Here is a 22,854-nt window from a genome sequence, read left to right on the forward strand (position 1 = left end):
CTTGGAGCCTTTCATCTGATACTAATGTATCTACGACCTTGGGATTTTATTTGTTGGTTGTTTTGTCTGGTTTTCTTGTCTGTGTACAAGTGTTCTATTGATTTGAAACTTTGAAAGTTCATCTGATACAATTTCATATGATACAAATTCATTAGATACAAGTTCAAGTTGTATTTGATACATGCTTAATTGGATTTTTATTTTGAAATTATGGCTTTGGTTATTCATCTGCTAAAGTGTTTTGGTTCATTTGATGTTATGCTTTGAGGTTAATCCAAAGAAAGGGAATTTTTGTGTTACATTTGTTTGACTTTTTCTTAGTAAGATATTTCTATCCCTTAACTTTTACTTTATGCTTTAGGATAGTCCCTTCATCTCTTGCCTGTCTTCTTAAATTTCAAAATCTCCTCCCTCTCTTCAAAATCTTATTGTTTTCAAACTAAAACTCTTTTGCAATAAATCAAGACATTGCCAAGTGATCGTCAAATCTTTTCTTGAATAAATGCTAAGACACTTAAGCATATTAAAACTATTTCAAAATTAAAGGAGGAAATGTTCAAGTACCACTTGCCTAAGGGGACCACTTGAGATTATTCTCCTAACAAAAACACAAACATCAATCAAATCTTTTGTCATTTGGCTTTTCTTTTTAAGGCTTAAATAGTCATTTGATCCCTGTAAGTTGACGTGTTTTTGATTTTCGTCCATGTATCTTTTTTTCTTGGGAATGATCCCTCAACGTTAAGATCTTTTTGGTTTTAATCCCTAAAGTTAAAATTCGCAGAAAAATTGGAAGGAAAATTCGCAGAAAACCTGCAGATTTTCCTGCAGATTTTAGTTTTAGGGACTTAATCAAAAAGAAATTCAATATTTAAGGATTTAATCCAAGAAAAGAAAAGATACAGAGACGAAAACCAAAAACACGCAAACTTACAAGGACCAAAAGACTATTTAAGTCTCTTTTTAAAATCTTTTCCTAAAATATAAGACATGAGTAATCATCATAGTTGAAATGTAATTCTCCTATCCCCATGATATTGATTGATACGATGTTGATTCTTTTTCAATTGAAAGATCTAGTGGCATACTTGTTGATCTCCATTCAAGTTGGAGGCCTTCTCTTATTGTGATGCAAAAATCCTTCTATTCTCATGCTTATGGTTGATTAGTTGGGTTTTCTCCTTGGAGGTGACAAAGTGTCTCTTCATTTAAAATTAATTAAAACAAACCATCATGTTTTCTTTATGAGCAGAACTATAAATTCTTTTACTTCCTTATTGCACTCAAGGGGTATGCAGGCACAAGATGCAATGTCTTACCAAGTATAAATAAAAGCCAACAAAAATTTCTTTTCTCATCCCATCAATCTTTTGCACACAAATCTTTTTTTAAAACATAGATTTTCAAAAAGGTTCCCATGGAGTACCATAGATGTGAGGGGTGCTAATACCTTCCTCTTGCATAACCAACCCCCGTTCCCTTTTCTCTTTATTTTATTAGTTTTTAAAAAAAACTTCTTTGGGTTTTATTTTCTATTTTCCCATTCCTTTGGAAACAATAAAGATCGGTGACGACTCTTGCTTTATTTCTAAGTTAAGTTAATCAATATCTTAATCTCAAATTTTTCTACCACGACACCATGCCCAATAAACATCTCATCAGATTTTATTTTGGTTCTATGGACTTCACATTCATACCTTTTCCCATCTTGATCATCTCATCTTGATCCAAATATAAGCATCTCCTTGAAATAGTACGTGGAAAAGGTACAATATCCAACATGTAAACATATATCGGAATAAACCTACAATTATTTCAAATATGAGATTAATTACTATGCACTGTCAGTGTAAAATTCTTTACACATTCAGTGCATCACAATCATTCATAAATATTATTTTATAAATGATTAAAATAAAATTTAAATATAAATAAATATTTAACGGTCACGATTAACTGACGGTGTACAACTGCTTTACACTGTCAGTGCATACCAATTAAATTCTTCAACTATAACCTGTATTATTTTAATAAAGTCATACCAACACATTTTTTCCGTTTTTTTGCTTGAGTAATGTCTGTATCTCTATATACCATTTTCAACTACAACCTCTTAAGGTTGATTGATTTCAACATCTTCATTTACTGCTTCTATATCTATTTGAAGATCGTCTACTTCTCTCCTCATTCTACTATTGTTGACATTATTTCATCCAAGTCAAGATTAGAAGAACTATAACACCAAAACAAAACATGACATACTTACACAAAATTTATCTAATGTAACATAAAAATGTGAGACCTCTAACCATGAATTGTACCCGGTAGATAAGGAAGAAATTGAAATATAAGTGGTTGTTTCAAGATAATGCGCAGAACAAAAATTGAAAGGTACGATAGTGAATAACCCAACCCTACCTTTATATATAATATTTTTATTTTGTTTGTTGTTACTGGGCCCATATTTTATAGGACCATTTGAAACCTGGTTTTGACTTTACAACACCATGATAAACCCCTATTAGATACATTGCGATTTACACTAGTCAAGGAGTCCATGCATTCACGTAGTCAAGCTTCTCTGGTCGTCTCATCAAGATCAGCCAATTCTGTCTTAATATTTTAATTATTGTATAAAAATCAATGTTGTTTTTTTGGACTGTGTGATTAATATCCAAATGTTATTAATATAAAAAATTGCTTCAGGAGATTTTGCGCCCCAAAGCTAAAATATGCATGTTTGACCCAACACTTTTTCAAGTTTTTCTTCTTAGGAATGTCATATATACTCTTTAATTAAATGTATTACATGTGTTTGTTTAAAGTTTTTTTTTTTTGCAAAAGATTGAAATTGCATTGGCAACATTCTTAGGAATGAATTTCACGTTTTTATTCTGCATTTTTTACATCAACTAGGCCCGATTGGATCTATTTTGTATACTACAACCCACTATCATTTGTTTTCACAAGTTGGGCCTAATTGAGTCTATTTGATAAGAATATCAAATATGATAAATTGGACTTGATTGATGATAACATGTAATTATATCGTATATTAAGCTCGATTATAACATAAATTGTTTCATTATTTTATTATAATTTTATTTTATTACGGTATTATGCTGGTATTTCTATTGTTTGGTATTTTGTTCATGCAAGAAGTATTTGACAAAAGGAGAAGAAATTGAGAAGAAATGGATTCAAAAAGTACAAATAGTGAGATGGGAGGTAAGAAGAAGAAAAGAAATAAAGAATGAAAAGGCCCACGAAAATAGTGGAGACGCCCGTCTCCAAGGCCCACACCAAGTGGGAGACGCACGTCTCCAGTCCATGCCACGTCACCATTGCCTGAGACGCCCGCTCCCATCTTTTTCTCCACAAAAGGCTCCCGCCTCCATGCCAAAAGAGACGCCCGTCTCCAAAGGATGGGGGAACCGCCACTTAACCATTTCCTCCACTATTTTCGTGGACAATTCCAAGTCTTCCTATATTTTCTCAACTTCCCACGCCATGATCTCCACTACTTCTCACATGATGCTGAAAGTAACTTCCACTGCCATTCACTATAAAAAGAGTCTGAGCATTCATTTGAAGGTATCCAAGTTTTAGGCGCGGAAGCGCTGCTCATATTTTTAGGCATAAATTATCACTTTGTAAAAGTGGTAGTTTCTCACATTGAGGAACTACCACACCATTAGTTTTAGGCCTACAATTTATGTACTCTTGGATCACAATCTTGTCGGCATTATTTCAAAGCTTCATTCAAGTTTCAAGATTTGTTTTGTTCGTAATTTTATTCAAGTTTGTTTCGTCTGCTTTACTTCCAGGTTTATTTATTTGCAATTATTTTAGTTTCTTGTTCTTATAATATTGTTTTATAATTACAAATCTAAATACGCACATGTTCATGGTTAATAATTATAATTTCATGTTTGTTTCTTTAAGTATGTCTGGCTAATTTATTTAGATGTCAGTATGTAAAGTATTTTAACCGTAGGGATCCGAAATAAATTGGTTTAAATATGTTTTATTAAAAATTACTCGTTTCTGGTTTTGTGTCTAATTTAATTTGATACAGTTATAAAACCAACAGAGCGAGAGTTTGAGGTTTTAGAACTAATAAAGGTTAAGGCAACAGAGCGAGAGTTTGAGATCTTTAACTGGATAGTAGACATAGAACATTAGTTTTAAGGATGGCGAAAGCGTATTAAAACTGATTAGAATTTATTTACTTTCAAAAAGTGTTTTTAAACCCGACGCGGGATGGCGAGAGCGTACGTTAGGGAATACTAGCATGATCCGAGTCAACAGAGCGAGAGTTTGAGACTAGGAGATTTAAGTAGGTAACGTCTTCATGAAGCGAGCATTTTATTAAATATGATGTTTTCAAAAAGCGTTTCTAAATCTGGTGGGATGGCGAGAGCGTACATTATGAGTTAGGATCGTAGTCTGAATCAATAGAGCGAGAGTTTGAGAGGAGGACTTTTAAACAACATAGTTAGTAAAGATTTTTGATTTAATTAGAATCTGGCCAATGGAACTTCGGACCACCTAAGTTAGATGAACTACATACTGATATCCACTTATTATTATATTTCTTAGAATTAATATTTTTAGTTTCCATTTATAAACAACCCAAATATCATTAGCCTTAGCTTTACATAGTAACTTTAGATAACGGTAGATCGATTTAAAGTCCCTGTGGATTCGATATCTTTTAAAACTACACGACACGACTGTGCACTTACAGTTATCCCGACTAATAGACACGTAAAGTCGCGATCAATTGAGTTTATTTTATATACTACAACTAAAACTTTAATGGATTATTATGCATTGATATGAAGATGAACAATTTATCAGTGCTTTAACATTCTTAGAAACTGAAAAAATAATACACTGTTCATTGTTAGCCATATAAAAAAATCAAATTACAACCCAAACTTAATCATTCATTATGAATGTCTATAAAAATCACTAGAGATGTTGGATTATTGGATACTAGTAAAAAAATCACATTAATGACCATCAAATTTCATCATATGTTGTAGCAGACCGGAGCATGAGTTTGAATTTTCTCCAACGGGAATTCCATACATTAGATACATGGGTTCTACATAGGCATTTTATGAATTATAAGTTGTTCCACAAGGATCATAGGTTAAAGTCCAAACATTGGACTTACATGTATGCTTGAAACTTCTTAGAACCTGAAAAATAATACAGTGTTCATTGTTAGCCATATAAAAAAATCACATTACAACCCAAACTTAATCATTCATTATGAATGTCTATAAAAATCACTAGAGATGTTGGATTATTGGATACTAGTAAAAAAATCACATTAATGACCATCAAATTTCATCATATGTTGTAGCAGACCGGAGCATGAGTTTGAATTTTCTCCAACGGGAATTCCATACATTAGATACATGGGTTCTACATAGGCATTTTATGAATTATAAGTTGTTCCACAAGGATCATAGGTTAAAGTCCAAACATTGGACTTACATGTATGCTTGAAACTTAGAACCTGAAAAATAATACAGTGTTCATTGTTAGCCATATAAAAAAATCACATTACAACCCAAACTTAATCATTCATTATGAATGTCTATAAAAATCACTAGAGATGTTGGATTATTGGATACTAGTAAAAAAATCACATTAATGACCATCAAATTTCATCATATGTTGTAGCAGACCGGAGCATGAGTTTGAATTTTCTCCAACGGAAATTCCATACATTAGATACATGGGTTCTACATAGGCATTTGATAAATTATAAGTTGTTCCACAAGGATCATAGGTTAAAGTCCAAACATTGGACTCACATGTATGCTTGTAACATCCATATGTGGCATGGTTGTAACATTAAGACATTGGCTTTGTGATGGCTGTGAATATTTTATTTGGCTTGCTACTGCTAACATTACGTCGGAATTTCCTTTTATTTTTCTGTTTATAGAAAATCAATTAATATTTCAAAACAAATGTAAATACAGTATAATTAATAAACCTAAATATACCATTTGTATTTGGCTTAAAGAAACAGTTAATGATATTGGCTCGAACTCAACATTGTGTTAAGATGTTTTGTCTTGTATGTCCTAAAAAATATACCAAAATAGCTAAAATATAATGTTCAATGCAAGATATATACTAAGAATAAGATTCAGATCACAAGGAAGAGATGTATTACCGAACAATTCCTTGCATCACGAGTTGTACTATTATAGTATTTACAGTGTCTGATTGTTTTGGTTTCATTCTTTTTTTTTCTCTTTCTATGGAGCACCTTTGCTCTTCAAATCTTTGGATCATGTACAAATGACTCTAGGGTCCCAATAGGATCGTCAGAATTACAATATTTTTCTATAGATTCATTATGTCATCAATTATACCCCCATAAACACCATTCTTTTTTTAAGATTATTTGCAAAAAGTTATAAAAAACAGAATAATAAGCATCAAAATGAATGATCTCAATCATATTCGAATCTACTTCCTCATTAGAATCCATGTTCAAAAACCCAATTTTGGTATCCTTCGTCCAACACGACAAAACCAAACTATTAGGAATGTGATCAATATGCTCTTCCTTTATGACATAAAAAATGTGAGAACATGGACGTCCGCGAGAATCAAATAATCTACAAAAACACCGTAATATTTTACTTGAAGCACGTATACGATTTCTCTTTTTAAACCAGCCTCACAATATTTTGTCAATGTAAAAACTATCGTTTCTCCTTCTGATAATCATTCCTTCATAATTAATGCATCAACCTTTCTAATTTCTTCTTTTACTTCTTTAAAAATCTCGATTGTATAAGTTTTAGCAGCATCACTCTCAATCAGATGTAAATGAGTTGTCAACACAGGATCTGACAAATTTGATTTAAAATAAGCAACATCGTCATTATTTTTGTATTCTCTCAAAACCTATTCAAAATTATGCATCAATTCAAAAATCCACCTTTTCTTCTTTACATAAGTCTTGATTATTACATTGACAATTTCACATAAAGACGTAGTTCTTTGAATCGCCACTCCATTAGCCGTGTTCCTGTTTCTCCATTTTTAAGGTTTCCCTCATCATAATTTAATGTTGAATTGATGTCATCTCTCCCTTCCTTCGTATCCTCCTATTGTTCCCCCCTTTCTGTTGACACTCCTTTTTGTTTCTGTGTGGTTGATTTTCCTCCGTTACTCGATTCCAGTTGCAGAGACGTCGTTTTCTTTGGCCTTCCCCGCCCCATCCTTTTTATTTAGATAATTGATATGAAAAAGCACATTTTAATTTACAAAACCCCATCTTTTTTGTTTAGATAATTATATGAAAAAACACATTTTAATTTACAAAATAATTGAATTAGTGTTAGTTATATTAATAGTTTAATATAAAAATTTATTAATTAAAATAAATAAATGATGGTTAGTTGCTAACAATAAAATTAATGAAAGATAGTTTCAATAATGAAGTCGATTAGAGTTAGTTAATGTTTTTAATTTAATACATATATAAAAATATTATTCCTTCTAATCCTATTTATAAAAAAGAGTTTACTTTTTATATACATTAAAAGCTTCCTCGTTGTATAGAGTTAGGAAGAAATCTCATTTTACAATGAAGAACAAAGAAGCTTATTCATCAAACACTTAAAAAAGGATAAGTGGTTTCCCTAATGTGGCACTTAAAGTAAAAAAAAGTTAGATTAGCTAGTATGTACATATAGTTAGTAATAGTTAGTAATAGTATGTACATGTATAAAGTAGAAATGTATAAAAATGATGTTATAGAGGGTTGACGAGGTTTAGAGTTGAATGAGATGATGAAGAGTCTTGGTCAATTCATGCATGTAATTGACTCGCGCGCCCACTCTTTCTTGCTGGTTGCTTCTCACCAACTACCTCATTTTAACTCATGATTAATCTACCAACCAAGTAGTGAGAAAGAATACCAAGATCTTAGAGTGCCACGTCACAATATCAATACTACTCAGTGATAATCAACGCTCATAATTAATTTTCAACTAACTCACTTTTCTTTCTTTTCCTACCTAACAAAAACACGTGCATAATGAATTAGAGTGTAGCCTCCAAAACAAATCTCTCTTTATAAAAGCTTCACCACTCTTCCTTCATATCTCACTACAACTCTTTCATTTATTCTTTCTTTCATAATCATTACTTTTACTTTCCATTCTCTCAATATTCTCTACCTACCTCTACCAAAACACAACAAAACAACATAATAGTATTAAAATGGAAGCAGTAGCTGCAGCCATTACCAAAAACAACAACGGTTATGATTCATTCTGCCTTACCAATGCCAAAAATAATAATATCAAAGTCAATACCGCTGATCCTTTGAATTGGGGTGCCGCGGCGGAATCAATGAAAGGTAGTCACTTGGATGAAGTCAAACGTATGGTGGAGGAGTACCGGAAGCCGCTGGTTCGTCTTGGTGGCGAGACGCTTACCATTTCTCAGGTGGCTGCCATTGCCTCACACGACCATGGCGTGAAAGTTGAGTTGTCGGAATCTGCTAGAGCTGGCGTTAAGGCCAGCAGTGACTGGGTGATGGAGAGTATGAATAAAGGCACTGACAGCTACGGTGTCACCACAGGTTTTGGCGCCACCTCACATCGCCGAACCAAACAAGGCGGTGCTCTGCAGAAAGAGCTCATCAGGTTTTTGAATGCCGGAATATTTGGAAGTGGAACCGAGTCAAACCACATACTGCCACACACAGCAACAAGAGCCGCCATGTTAGTGCGGATCAACACACTTCTCCAAGGCTATTCTGGAATTAGATTTGAAATCTTGGAGGCCATAACCAAGCTCATTAACAGCAACATCACTCCGTGTTTACCCCTTCGAGGTACTATCACAGCTTCGGGAGATTTAGTTCCTCTTTCTTACATTGCTGGTTTACTCACAGGAAGACCAAATTCTAAAGCTCATGGACCTTCTGGAGAAATTCTTAATGCCAAACAAGCTTTTCAATTGGCTGGAATCGATGCTGATTTCTTTGAGTTACAGCCAAAAGAAGGACTTGCACTTGTTAATGGAACTGCTGTTGGTTCTGGGTTAGCTTCTATTGTTCTATTTGAAGCTAACATCTTGGCAGTCTTGTCCGAGGTTCTATCTGCTATTTTTGCCGAAGTTATGCAAGGCAAACCCGAATTTACTGATCACTTGACACACAAGTTAAAGCACCACCCTGGTCAAATTGAAGCTGCTGCTATTATGGAACATATTTTGGATGGAAGTGAATATGTCAAAGCGGCTAAGAAGTTGCATGAGATGGATCCTTTGCAGAAACCAAAACAAGACAGATATGCTCTTAGAACTTCACCGCAATGGCTCGGTCCTCTCATTGAAGTCATTAGGTTCTCTACCAAATCAATTGAGAGGGAAATTAACTCTGTGAATGATAACCCCTTGATTGATGTTTCAAGAAACAAGGCTATTCATGGTGGAAATTTTCAAGGAACGCCGATTGGAGTGTCCATGGACAACACACGTTTGGCTCTTGCATCAATCGGTAAGCTCATGTTTGCTCAATTCTCAGAGCTTGTCAACGATTTTTACAACAATGGATTGCCTTCAAACCTCTCTGCTAGTAGAAATCCCAGCTTGGATTACGGTTTCAAAGGATCTGAAATCGCCATGGCTTCTTACTGTTCCGAGTTACAGTACCTTGCAAATCCGGTCACAACTCATGTTCAGAGTGCCGAGCAACACAACCAAGATGTCAACTCATTGGGTTTGATTTCTTCTAGGAAAACGTATGAGGCTATTGAGATCCTTCAACTCATGTCTTCCACATTCTTGATTGCACTTTGCCAAGCAATTGACTTGAGACATTTGGAGGAGAACTTGAAAAACTCAGTCAAGAACATTGTAAGCCAAGTTGCTAAAAGAACCCTTACAACCGGTATTAACGGAGAACTCCATCCTTCAAGGTTTTGTGAAAAGGACTTGTTGAGAGTGGTTGACAGGGAGCACGTGTTTGCCTATATTGATGATGCTTGTAGTGCTACTTATCCATTGATGCAAAAACTAAGGCAAGTGTTAGTGGATCATGCATTAGTTAATGGAGAAAACGAGAAGAATTTGAACACATCAATCTTCCAAAAGATTGCAACTTTTGAGGATGAGTTGAAGACCCTATTGCCAAAAGAGGTTGAGAGTGCAAGGGCTGCATACGAGAGTGGAAATCCTAAATTTTCCAACAAGATCAATGAATGCAGATCTTATCCACTTTACAAGTTTGTGAGAGAAGAGTTGGGAACTGGTTTGCTAACAGGAGAAAATGTCATTTCACCAGGCGAGGAGTGTGACAAACTATTCACAGCTATTTGCCAAGGAAGAATCATTGATCCCCTTCTTGAATGCTTGGGAGAGTGGAACGGTGCTCCTCTTCCAATTTGTTAACTTATTTTGAAAATTCTTTCTTTGTAGTATATGCAAGTGTAGCAATTATAACTATAGGTTTGTTATGCCTTTATCAAATACATATGAAAAGCATCATTTCACTTTCCTCAAATTTCAAAGTGAAACTTATAATTTACTTTTATAAATAGAATTTCATTTGTTTGACATGGATTTTTGGTCCATTTGCGCAACTATATAATATATCCATTAACAAGTCTATGGCCAATTAGGCAGTGGTTATAGTTAATCAATAAAAATAAGAATGTGTTTCTTTTAAGATGAGAGTAACAAATTAACAGATTAGCAGTATGCATATGAAAAATTTACAGACTTTTGCAGATAAAATGTCTTGTATCCATCTCTTTATTACTAGTATTGTATTGTCTTGGCATACTCATGATGTAAAAACCATAAGTTTAAACACAGTTAGGTGGATGCAAAATGTAACTAATTCATGAGTAGTGATATTCTGCTGCAGGATTGGAAAATCAGTCATGCTTTTGGATGTCTGATTACTTTTATCTTAATTATTGAATAATATTTCTTCTTCTTAATGTATATTTGCGAGTATGTTGGGGTAAACCGGTTTTAGTGCATACATGAACTTGTTCCACTAAAAGATTCCATATAGAAAATGGTTTGAATCAATTTGACTGTTTATTCCAAAACTAATTATTATGTAGATCTTTTATGCTAGTTTTATAAAAGGATTAATACATGATTCCTGTCTAGAAGATTGGACCATGATTTCTGTTGTGATCTATAAAAGACAACAAGCGGTTTCACTGCAGGCATGTTATTTGGTGGTAACTGCAGGCTGGAAGTAGTTGAGCCACAACAGGGTTTGGTTTTGAGACATGAAATACTGGATGAATACGACTAGTGGCTAACAGGTCCAGCTTTAAGGCAACTTCATCAATCTTCTGAATTAGTTTGAAAGGCCCAAAGAAGTACAATTGTCATATTATTTGCTTGGTAATTAAGGATACGGTTTATATATAAAGTTGAATCTGCTAATAAGTTTGAAAGAAAAATTGCGGGTTAACCTTATAAAAAAATTATCTATTTGAGCGATCTTTTCATTTATCCATTAATGTTGCCGTGTGATAGCTACTAAAGTCCCCGGCCTAGATCGTATTAACTTTGGTTTTCCGAAAGAGTTTTGGAGTAACATTAAAATATATTTATGAGATTTTATAAATGAGTTGCTTTGACATTGATATATAATAATTACATCAATCAATTCTAGGTTTAACTAATCCAACAACTAAAAGTTCAACTTCAAATATACAATTATCTTCCACCAAAAACCCATTATTCGGATTTTTAAATTTAGTCAATGTCACGAATGTTCTAGACCCCCACACTAAATCTGAGCTGGAGAATTTGACATTTACTGCAATAAAAATCAAATTAAGTTAAAATAACAAGCTTAAGACTTATTAGAGAAGCAACAATCGTTAAGAAAACATATTCACAGGCTTACATTTTCGTTGAGCATGTTGGCCAGTGATTTGGTCTTTGGCACGAAGAGTGCCAGACACAACAAGTTTAGTGTTTACTGGAACAGTTGAAACGTCCAAAGCTAAAAATAATGAAACACATAAACCCTTTCCTTCAACATTTCCATTAGGGTATAGCAGAAGCTTCCTAGTAAAAACAAACAAATAAATTATATGAAAAGTTGATGTATCTGATCATTAGGGTTTAAGATAACGAGAAGCATTTTACTATTTACGTACCATTTATAGTCTCCACCTACAAATGATTCAGACTCATACTTGTCTAAATTTGCAAGTGAAAATTTGCTAAATTTCCAGCTATGTGAAACTGTGGAAGATTCTTTTATCATTGATAAACAATTGCCTTTGTTCATGGTCTTGACGATGAAAACTTCAGCTCCAAAAACACAATCATCGTCATTCAGATATCCATTTGAAGGGTCAAGAAATGTTTCAAGGTTGATGAATTTTGAGATACCCCATTCTGTTTTCATGACATGAAAACGCCTAACAGTTGCATCTGCATGAAGTGTATTTTATGAGGACTAAAACTTATTCAATATTTTTGATAAGTTTGATTGTATTACCTTGTGTTGTAAGGTACTCGTCGTCATTAAAATTGTACACAGAAAAGTTTATAATCGCGTTGATTTCCCAATCATTAGGTAATGAAGTTTGATCCACAAGTGTCAAATAAATAGAAATGTGACCTTGTCCATTTCCTTTTGGATTCCCAGTTGGGTAAATAGATAGACTCCTGGCGCACGATGTTCAGACACCAAACACATTTTCAATATAAAATGTCCATGCATGAGATGAGTGTATTAAGATTTATACGACAAGAGTTAAAAAGGAGGGATATACTTAAAGCAAAAAATAATTTGCATACCATTTATAACCCCCTGCTTCAAACTCTTCTGAGACACATTTTTCTATGGATGCTTTTGAAAGCAATGAGAAGGACTGCATTTTGAAAGTGTAATGACTTGGTGGAGCTTTTCTTCCTGTAAAAAAGATATATAGATTATGAATAAATCAGTTAATTAAAATAATCCAAAACAAACAAATGTAAATTGTTAGTTACATGAATCACCTTTCATGGGAGTGGTAGACCACACCTGATCAACAATTTTCTTCTCTGTGATTGACGTAGTAGGCATTTTAGGGAAGAACTAAGGATGAAGGTTTTTATTCTTTTGGATTTTGGTGTTTTCTTAAAGATTCTAACCTTCACTGCTTCTGTATATTTATTCACTTTTATATGTTGTTAAAGGAAGGGATTGTTTGTGATTTATTTGGTTGTATTTGCACATTATATACACCTTAGTTAATTTTTATAGTTTCAATCAAATGATCATTTCATATGACACACAATCCTTTTCTTGTTGCGGCAGAAACGATTATAAGAAATAATTTGAATGTTGCACAATCAAGTATACTTTTCTTCCATGCATCTTAAATATTTTCCTCAAACTTTGGCTAATAAAACCGTGGGTATAGGTGGTATATACCTACACAAATTCATTACTGTAGGTATAGGAATTATATCAAAAGAATAATTTTTTTTAAAATAAAGGTTATATAAATATCAAAAGAAACCCGTACAAAAAGGGAAACAAGTTAGTCCCAAGGATCAAGAGAACCTAAAGAAAGGTATACCTAGCATATTCTTTACAAAATTATTTACAAAATCTAACGGAATCGAATCACAGTAAGAACTAATGCCGAGCGCGAAATTCGCCAAAAAATTGGCACATGAATTACCTTCTCTAAAAATATGGGTGAAAGTTAGATACGTAGAATTAGAGTGGAGGACGCAAAAACACCAACGAATTTTATAAATGAAGGGAACTAATTAGTTATGGTTAGAGAAAACTTTGACAACCAAACTAGAGTCAGTTTCCACCAAAAGCTTAGACCGACCTCTATCAATAGCGATTTCCATAGCACGAATCGCCGCTTCAAATTCGGCATGAACCGAAGAAAAACACTGAAGATGCTCGGCAAAAGCAAGGATGATAACTTATGGGTTCCGTGGGTATAGGATTTCATGGGAATATTTTTAAGCCTTGGTGCAAGTATGAGGGGAAGAGAAATAGTTAAGGATTGTTTGCTTTGTAGGTCATTAGTAATTTCTATGGAAAATATAATTATTTAGAAAAATGGGAAAAGAAATGAAATTATTCCATTCTATTTTATTCTTTTTCAATTTGTATGGAAAATATATTTATATAGGAAAACAGAAAAAGAAATAAAATGATTTAATTCTTTTTCAATTTTAAGTCTATTGATTCTCTGTGTTGCCTTTGGTTCTGTGTAATTTTTCAAATATCTATTTATGATTACTGTGATATCAATAATTAATGGATTCTCACCCAATTTCATGTAGTTCTGCCCATATAAAATTGTTATTATTAATTTGAGTAAAAGTTTTATATCCAAGTTTTTATGAGTGAATTAATGATAATGTTGCAGCAACTTTCAAAAGATTATAACTATTTGTTGAAATAAATATTAATCTTCCAAAATTCATGCATTGATACATGTATAGTATATTGAGATACTAAATTGAATCAAGAAAACACAAGTTTAACCGTCTCTATCCATTGTTTGGTTTTAGAAAAAAAAAACCAATGGAGTATCACCCAAACGTAAAGAGATTTACATTGATTTCATAATTTGTTTTCTTTTCTTTTATTTTGTAAATGTTACAGATACTTCTTGTTCCCCCGACCAAACAGATTCTCCAATTCGTACGCTAACGAAGATCGAAGAGATAAAGATTAGAAGCTGATTTTATCTTTGATTGGTGTTTGTGGTTGTTATTATCTAGTTGGATTTAGTTGAATTTAGTTGTAAGTTGTTGGAGGTTATTGCTCTGTATGGATGCCATATTTTGGTGGTTGTTATTTTTTAGATTTGTAATTTTAGGATGATTAGAAGTAAACATTGGATGTCATATTATTTTGGAATTTTAATGTACTTGTATTGTTTGAGATGTTTGTAAACATTGGATGTCATATTAGTTTTTTAATGTAGTTGACCTTTTCTTTTATAATTATAATGAAGGATGTATACAAAAAATATTGGCAAATTTTATTACTATTTAAAAAAAGTAATTTTTATTAAAATTAAAAATTTTCAAAAACATTTGCCAAAGCTATACCATCGAACAAATGCGTGGGTCAACCTATTTACTGAAGTGTCAATATCCATGGTATAGGACTGAGATTTTGTCCAGTGGTCTTAAATTTCCATAGCTATAGGCTATTGCAACCGCAAGTTTTCATGGGTATAGGACAACCAAATACCAAAACAAATCGTCCGTTGGTATAGGTTTTATGGCCTATACCCACGGTTTTGCGACCTTTACCTACGAAATTATGTTGTCGCTACAACCTAATATCTTAAAGTTTTGGATGGATGGGTGGTGTCAAGGTCTCTTGAATTTGGAACGTTTAGGCAATTGACACTTTTCTCGCTTCCCTAACACATGATGACAATTAACCTAGATGAGAAATTCAAAGTATATCTTGCTCTACTTGTCACCAGGTTCTTATGATCACTTGATGACTACTCTTACCTACAGGAAATACACTATCAGTCTTAATGTGATAACTAGAACACTTTTGTCTCATTCTCAAAGGAGGCATAGTGTAGAGTAAGGAACTAAAGGTGGACGATTTGTATGTGAAAGGGAGTCAAGATTGTGGGCGGAACAAGGGTAATGGAGGTTCTAGAAAGAAGATGTCTAAATCTAGGAAATGAAAAACAGTTGGGAATTATAGTTACAAACATATTGGGCATTGAAAGATGGATTGTCCGAATAGAAAGCTGTCACTGAAAGGTGTCGGTAAAACATGTACTATCACTGGAATAAGACAAATTAAAACTATAGTGGATGGTGTTGGCGTGCGAACATTGAACAAATTCGGCTATATTTTAAAATTTAGGAAGAAATAGATTTCTCTATGTACTATACATGATAATGGTTTCTCTTACAAATTTGTTGGAGATAGGGACATTAATTGTGATGAGAGCAAGGAGGACTGCAGCTAACATCTACAAATTATTGGGAAACATTGTTGTAGGCGATGTTTAATCAGTTGAGTCGATGCAACCAAACTCTAGCATATGCGTTTAAGTCATCTCAGTGAGCGTGGGATGATGGAAATTCATAAAAGAAATCTATTGAAGGGTGTTCGTAGTTACAAGTTAGAATTGTACAAGTGTGGTATACATGGGAAATAGTGTTGTGTTCAGTATAAGATCGGAAAGCACAAAACAAAGAGAAATTTAGATTATGTGCACGCATATGTATAGGGGACTGCGAAAGAGGTTTCCATGGGTTGTTATAGGAATTTTGTGATTTTCACAAATGATTTTTCTCACAGGGTTTGGGTGTATTTCTTGTAGTGGAAATCTGAACTCTTTACCAAATTCAAGTTGCAGAAGGTTGAAGTAGAGAATCAAACAGGCAGAAAAATAAAGTATTTAAGGTCGGATAATGGGATATGGTACACTAATTTAACATTCAAGAGATTTTGTGAAAACACGGTATTCAAAGATGTTTTTTAACTCGCAAGACACCACAAAAAATGGTATGGAGGAGAGAATGAACGAGTCTTTAATTGAAAGAGCTAGATGTCTCTTGTTAAATATTGGACTATCAAAAGGTTTATTGACATTGCCAATTAACATGGTGTGTTATCTTATCAACAGGTCATCACATGCTTCATTGGAGAGGAAGGTTGCATAGGAGGAATGACTAGATAATCCTATTAATCTTGAAAATTTAAGGATTTTTAGGTGTCTGACTTATGTGCATATATCAAGTAAAGATTGACCCAAACTTGATTGAAAGTTGAAGAAGTGTGTCTTCAACGGTTACAAAAAAGGTCTGAAGGGGTTCAAGTTATGGGATCTTATTAAAAAGAATATGGTAATAAAAGAAGATGTTGTTTTTAATGAATATTTAATGTTGAGGTAGTCAGTTGGGAGAGGAAGTATAAATTATTTGAAAGACCAATACAACCTTTATATAATGAAGCAAGATGGTTGAATCAACGATGTAGAGTAAAAGAAAATTGAAAGATGGAAAATCAACGATCTGATTTTACCTCGAAAATATAACGACACTAGAGGGAAACCTATAAAACGTCTCAACGACGAGGCTAACATTTAATGCAACTATCCTTAAGTTTTGTCCACTTCCCAACGTAAGATCTCAGCTAAGGAAACCCGACCCAATATCTTGAATTGAAAGGCTTTTCGTACATCACATCACGATAAACCTTGGGAGAAGCTATTTTGAACTGACCATAAACCAAATTCTGTACAAGCCCAAGTATCACTCATAGTATATAAACTACCACACTTACAATTAAAGTGGCAATTCTATTCATAATTCACTATACTCCTTCACTCACTCAATAACTTAGCGTTAGATTACTAACATTTGATTTCAAGTCCATTTTGCACAACCGCATCATAGATCTCCAAACCTTCACCCTACACAACTCCATCAAAAATCCGCATCATTATTAATCAAACTAACAATTATAATTCCTAATGAAAAAAATAACAACAATATTCATAACAAACCAATATAGTTCTTAGTAAAAGACATTCTCAATTCTATAAAAAAATGGCCAGACATTTTTTTATACATTCAATTATTATTTTTTCACGGGTATCAGACATTTTTTTATATATTCAATTATTATTTTTTTCACGGGTACCAGACATTTTTCTATACATTCAATTATTATTTTTTTTACGGGTATCAGACATTTTTTTATACATTCAATTATTATTTTTTCATGGGTATCAGACATTTTTCTATATATTCAATTATTATTTTTTTCACGGGTACCAAACATTTTTCTATACATTCAATTATTATTTTTTTACGGATATCAGACATTTTTTTATTAAAAAGTATAAATTTGAAACAAATGCGCGTCTCGTACCAGAACCCGTGCGAACGCACGGGTTTGTTACTGGTTCTTAGTAAAAGACATTCTCAATTCTATCAAAAAATGGCCACGTGCGCACTGCGCACCATGCTTGACACATCATACCGCACTTCACTTTTCATAAAATTAAGGGTTAAACGCTATTTTGCCCCCTGCCATTTGGGGGAAATCCGGAAAACAACCCTGTAAAAAAAAAAGTTTAGATTCCATCCCTGTAATTTCCAGATTCCCTCTTTTTAAACCTTAAGTTGATTTTAGTGGATGACATGTGATTTTTAGCTGATGTGGCAAAGAATATAATGCATACGTGTCATTTTCATTTCTTTAACATATTATATGTGGCAATTTCACTTTCATCAGACTCAGTCCTCTTTCACCCCCTGAAACCTAACATTTTGAAACCCACCGTAATCCACCGTCTTCAATCCACCGTCTTTAATCCACCATGTTCAATCTACCGTAATCTCGTTTGAAACACCGTAATCTCGTCTCCAAAAAACCCTAATTTCTGTTTTCGCCATGCCATTGTTCGACTTCTGCATACACCATGGAGGTCAATTTGTACGTGAAAGTGGAAGCTTCGTATTTTACCAAGGAGGTGATGAAACTTTTGTTCGTGGGCAAGAATCGGATACTTGGTCATACTATGAAGCTTTGAGTTTGGTTATGGATTGTGGTTTTGATTGTGCTGGAGTCCGCTTGTGGAGGAAAATCGAAGGTACAGATGAGAAATTTTTTCACATTACTGATGATGTACATGTTACAGAAATAGCAAATCATGCTATTATGAACAATGTAGAGGGACATATTTGGCTTGAAAAATTTGCTGGAGGAAACACAGATAGGGTTGAGAATCCAAATATCACTGAAGTTGCTATTGAGGAATTGAGTGGGGAAACGAGTGAGGATGAAGAAGCTGATGGAGTTACTTTTGGTGACAGTGAGGAAGAAAGAGTAAATGATGCTAAAGAAGGATTTGTGGTCGTGGAGGTTGATAAACCTGATGAAGGTAATAGGGTTGAAATTGGTGGTAAGAAATTAAGGTTCAAGCTGAGAGCTAGGAAGAATACATCAACACTGAGTTCTCCCAAAAAACTGAAGTTACATGTTCATTCTAAAATTGCTGAAAGGGTTGTAGAGGAAGATGGAGATTATGAAAGTGAAGAGCTTGGAAGTTCTGATCCAGATGCTAGTGATGATGAAAAGATGCCCAAATATGAGAAGTTTAGGGGAGATTTACTCAACAAAGACTATGAGTTCAAACTAGGTATGGAGTTTAACTCTCTTGTTGATTTCAAAGATGCCATAAGAGAATGGTCTGTTTTAAATGGTAGAGAGATTAGGTTTGTGAAAAATGAAAGTAATAGGGTAAGGGTAGAATGTAGGGGTAAATGTGGTTTTTTAGCCCTTTGTAGTAAAGTTGGTGACAAGCAAACTTTTCAATTAAAGACTTGGGTGGGGACACATACATGTGCTAGGGTTTTGAATAACAAGTCAGCAAATTCTAAGTGGGTGTCTAAGGTTGTGGTAGAAAAGAGGCAGTATAGTGGCAAAGTCAAAGTTTCAGATCTAATGGCAGAATTAAGGAGCAAATACTCAGTTGGAATTACTAAAGGAAGGGCATGGAGAGGAAAAAACATAGCTGAGGAAATTATTGAAGGTGACTCATGTAAGCAATATTCAATGTTATATAGATATGCTGCAGAACTTAAGAAACAAAATGATGGAAACACTGCAAAGATCAATGTGGAGAGGCCAATCCCAACTCTTCCACCAAGATTTGGGAGCTTCTACTTTTGTTTTGATGGCTGCAAGAAAGGCTTTCTGCAAGGTTGCAGACCATTTATTGGTGTAGATGGTTGTCATTTGAAGACAAAATATGGTGGCCAACTACTTATTGCTGTAGCTAGAGATCCCAATGATCAATACTTTCCTCTAGCATTTGGTGTTGTGGAGACAGAGTCAAAAGAAAGTTGGAGATGGTTTTTGCAACTACTAATGGAAGACATTGGACAACAAGGGAGATATGTTTTTATATCTGACCAACAAAAGGTAACTGTGTTATTGTTAGTATTTTTCATATCCTCTAGCATAAATTGGTTATCATTTAGTAACTGTGTTATGTTTAGGGACTAGTGTTATGTTTAGTAACTGTGTTATGTATAGTAACTGTGTTATGTTTAGTAATTGTGTAATGTTTAATGTCAATATTATAGGGACTAGTGGCTGTGTTTGAAGAGATGTTTGAGTCAATCGAGCATAGAATATGTCTAAGGCATCTGTATGCCAACTTCAAAAAGAAATTTGGTGGAGGTAGTGCAATAAGGGATCTAATGATGGGAGCAGCAAAAGCAACTTATGTACAGGCTTGGGAGAAAAAGATGTCTGAGTTAAGGCACCTTGATCCAAAGGCTTGGGAGTGGCTAGTTGGTGTTCCTACCAAACTATGGTGTAAGCATGCCTTCAGCTATTATCCAAAGTGCGATGTCCTTATGAATAACATCAGTGAGTCTTTTAATAGTACCATATTGCAGGCTAGAGATAAACCAATTATCACTATGTGTGAGTGGATTAGAAATTATCTCATGAATAGGATAGCTGGTAGTTTAACAAAGTTAGACAAATGGAAACATAAAACCATGCCTATGCCAAGGAAAAGAATGGACAAGGAAGTTGCACTTAGTGGTAATTGGATTCCTACTTGGTGTGAAAATATGATATGGCAGGTTAACCATACTTTTGATGGTCATCAATTCATTGTTGACCTTAGTAAAAAAACCTGTACTTGTTCTTTTTGGGATCTTGTAGGTATTCCATGCAGGCATGCTATAGCAGCTATGAGTTATCAGAACTTGGATCCAGAAACATTTGTAGATAGCTGCTATAGCAGGGAAACATATACTAAATGTTATTCCTTCAGTGTAAGTCCAACAAATGGAATGGATATGTGGCCTAATGTTGAAGTTGAGGATGTGCTTCCACCAACATTTAAGAAAGGTCCAGGCAGACCAAGGAAACTTAGGATTAGAGAGCTTGATGAAAATGGATCTAGGATGAGAAGGCCTGGAGTTACTTACAGATGTACTAAATGTGATAAAATTGGGCATAACTCAAGAAAATGTCAGAGTACTCAACAACATCCTGATGCATTAAAGAGGAAGGTCAGTATAATTATGTACTAATTATGTCATGTTATTATTGTATGTTCTGTCAATTATGTTCATATAGGTTGGTGCTAATTATGTTTTGTCATTAATTTGTGTCTCACTAGAGAAAAGCACCAAGAAATGTCCATAGAGCCAATATTACAACTGTTGAGGAGGTGAGTGCAAGCACTGCACCTGCTGAGGAGGTATTTGCAAACACTGCATCTGCTGAGGAGGTCATGGGAAGCACTGCAAATGCTGAGGAGGTCATGGGAAGCACTGCAAATGCTGAGGAGGTCATGGGAAGCACTGCAAATGCTGAGGAGGTCATGGGAAGCACTGCAAATGCTGAGGAGGTGATGGCAACTCAGTCATCACAGCTAGTGAATCCAACACAGACCCCCAAAAAGAAAAACAAAAAGTCTCCCAAAAAGAAGAAGACAAAATGAAGACTGTGTGCAATATTTTGACTAAACTTTATGTAATTTTGGGTCAGCTTGTGTGCAACATTATGTATCAGTTTATGTGTACCACTATGTATCAGTTTATGTGCAACACTATGTATCATTTTGGGTCACTTTGATAGCAACTCTGTGTTCTATGCAACTCTGTGTTCAGCTTACACTATGTATCATTTTGGGTCAGTTTGATAGCAACTCAGTTTCTATGCAACTCAGTTTTCAGCTTAAAATATGCATCAGTTTGTGCAACTTTATTGCAATTTTGGGTCAGCTTACAATTTGACTGAGTTTGTATGCTACACTGTGTTCAACTTACATTATGACTCAGTTTCTATGCAACTCTGTTTTCAGCTTACAATATGTATCATTTTGTGCAACTTTATAGCAATTTTGGGTCAGCTTATATTATGTTAAACATAGCAGAAAAATAGATTGTTAAACACAATTTAATTCATTCATTTCAAGCAACATTATAGCCAACTCAACAACATTTCATTCATTTCAAAGATGATACAACGGTTACAACATATTGTTTATTGACTACTTAGCTAGATTACAAAGAGTAAACATAACAGAAAAACAGATCCAAGATGCAATAAGAGTGTATGTGAGGACATTAATAGTCTTCTGATCCTTTGCAGACTTCTGTTTCAGTTTGTCAATTTTCTTGTTGTTCAATGATTTCCCCAACTCGTCCACAAATGACTTCCCAAACTCTGCTCCATAGTTCCTCATAACCTCTAACATCTTTTCACTTCCACAAGAAACTCCATCATACAGATTTTCTTCAACTTTTCCACTTTCAATTTCATCATCCCAGTGAAACCCATTGCAATCACTCTCCTTCTGCCAAAGCAAACATCACAACCTTATGAACATAAATAAAACCCTAACTCTTGTGAATTATCAAAATAAAGACAAATCAACATGGAGATACGAAGTAATATGTACTAACCCCCCAATATTTGCACTTCCAGTATCTTCTTCCTGGGTTTGACCTGGATTTTGAAACAAAAATTCGCATGGGGAGATGGTGTCCACAAACTGGAGCTCTTCGTCCACAACTGTTGACCCCAGAGCTTTCGCTTGCGCCTGACATAACTAGATGTTTGAAGGAGAATTAGGAGTTGTTAGATGAAGTTGAAAACGAAGAGGTGGTAGGAAACACGAAGGTGGTAGAAAATGAAGATGAAGAAGACAGTGTTGAACCCTAATCTGAGGAAAGTGAAATTGCCACATATAATATGTTAAAGAAATGAAAATGACACGTATGCATTATATTCTTTGCCACATCAGCTAAAAATCACATGTCATCCACTAA

At 34.2% G+C, this 22,854-nt stretch overlaps 3 protein-coding genes across 3 annotated transcripts; 1 reads left to right on the forward strand and 2 right to left on the reverse strand.

The window, feature by feature from the left end:
• Positions 1-8,155: 8,155 nt before the first annotated feature.
• On the forward strand, positions 8,156-10,611 carry LOC131610848 (phenylalanine ammonia-lyase 1-like). The gene has a single exon (XM_058882900.1). It carries the CDS (start codon positions 8,269-8,271, stop codon positions 10,444-10,446), a length of 2,178 nt encoding a protein of 725 aa, XP_058738883.1. The 5' UTR covers positions 8,156-8,268; the 3' UTR covers positions 10,447-10,611.
• A 995-nt stretch (positions 10,612-11,606) lies between these two features.
• On the reverse strand, positions 11,607-13,238 carry LOC131612989 (uncharacterized). The gene is made up of 6 exons (XM_058884718.1): positions 13,042-13,238; positions 12,838-12,952; positions 12,536-12,705; positions 12,189-12,468; positions 11,933-12,096; positions 11,607-11,842 (listed from the first exon to the last, which is right to left on the reverse strand). The coding sequence occupies exons 1-6, from the start codon at positions 13,106-13,108 to the stop codon at positions 11,682-11,684; spliced, it is 957 nt and encodes a 318-aa protein (XP_058740701.1). The 5' UTR covers positions 13,109-13,238; the 3' UTR covers positions 11,607-11,681.
• Positions 13,239-22,073: 8,835 nt separating this feature from the next.
• LOC131615162 (uncharacterized) lies at positions 22,074-22,632 on the reverse strand. Its single transcript, XM_058886652.1, has 2 exons — positions 22,489-22,632; positions 22,074-22,379 (listed from the first exon to the last, which is right to left on the reverse strand). Exons 1-2 carry the CDS (start codon positions 22,630-22,632, stop codon positions 22,074-22,076), a joined length of 450 nt encoding a protein of 149 aa, XP_058742635.1.
• Positions 22,633-22,854: the final 222 nt, after the last annotated feature.

This window comes from Vicia villosa, linkage group LG6, assembly GCF_029867415.1.
Source record: "Vicia villosa cultivar HV-30 ecotype Madison, WI linkage group LG6, Vvil1.0, whole genome shotgun sequence".
Lineage (NCBI taxonomy): Eukaryota > Viridiplantae > Streptophyta > Magnoliopsida > Fabales > Fabaceae > Vicia > Vicia villosa.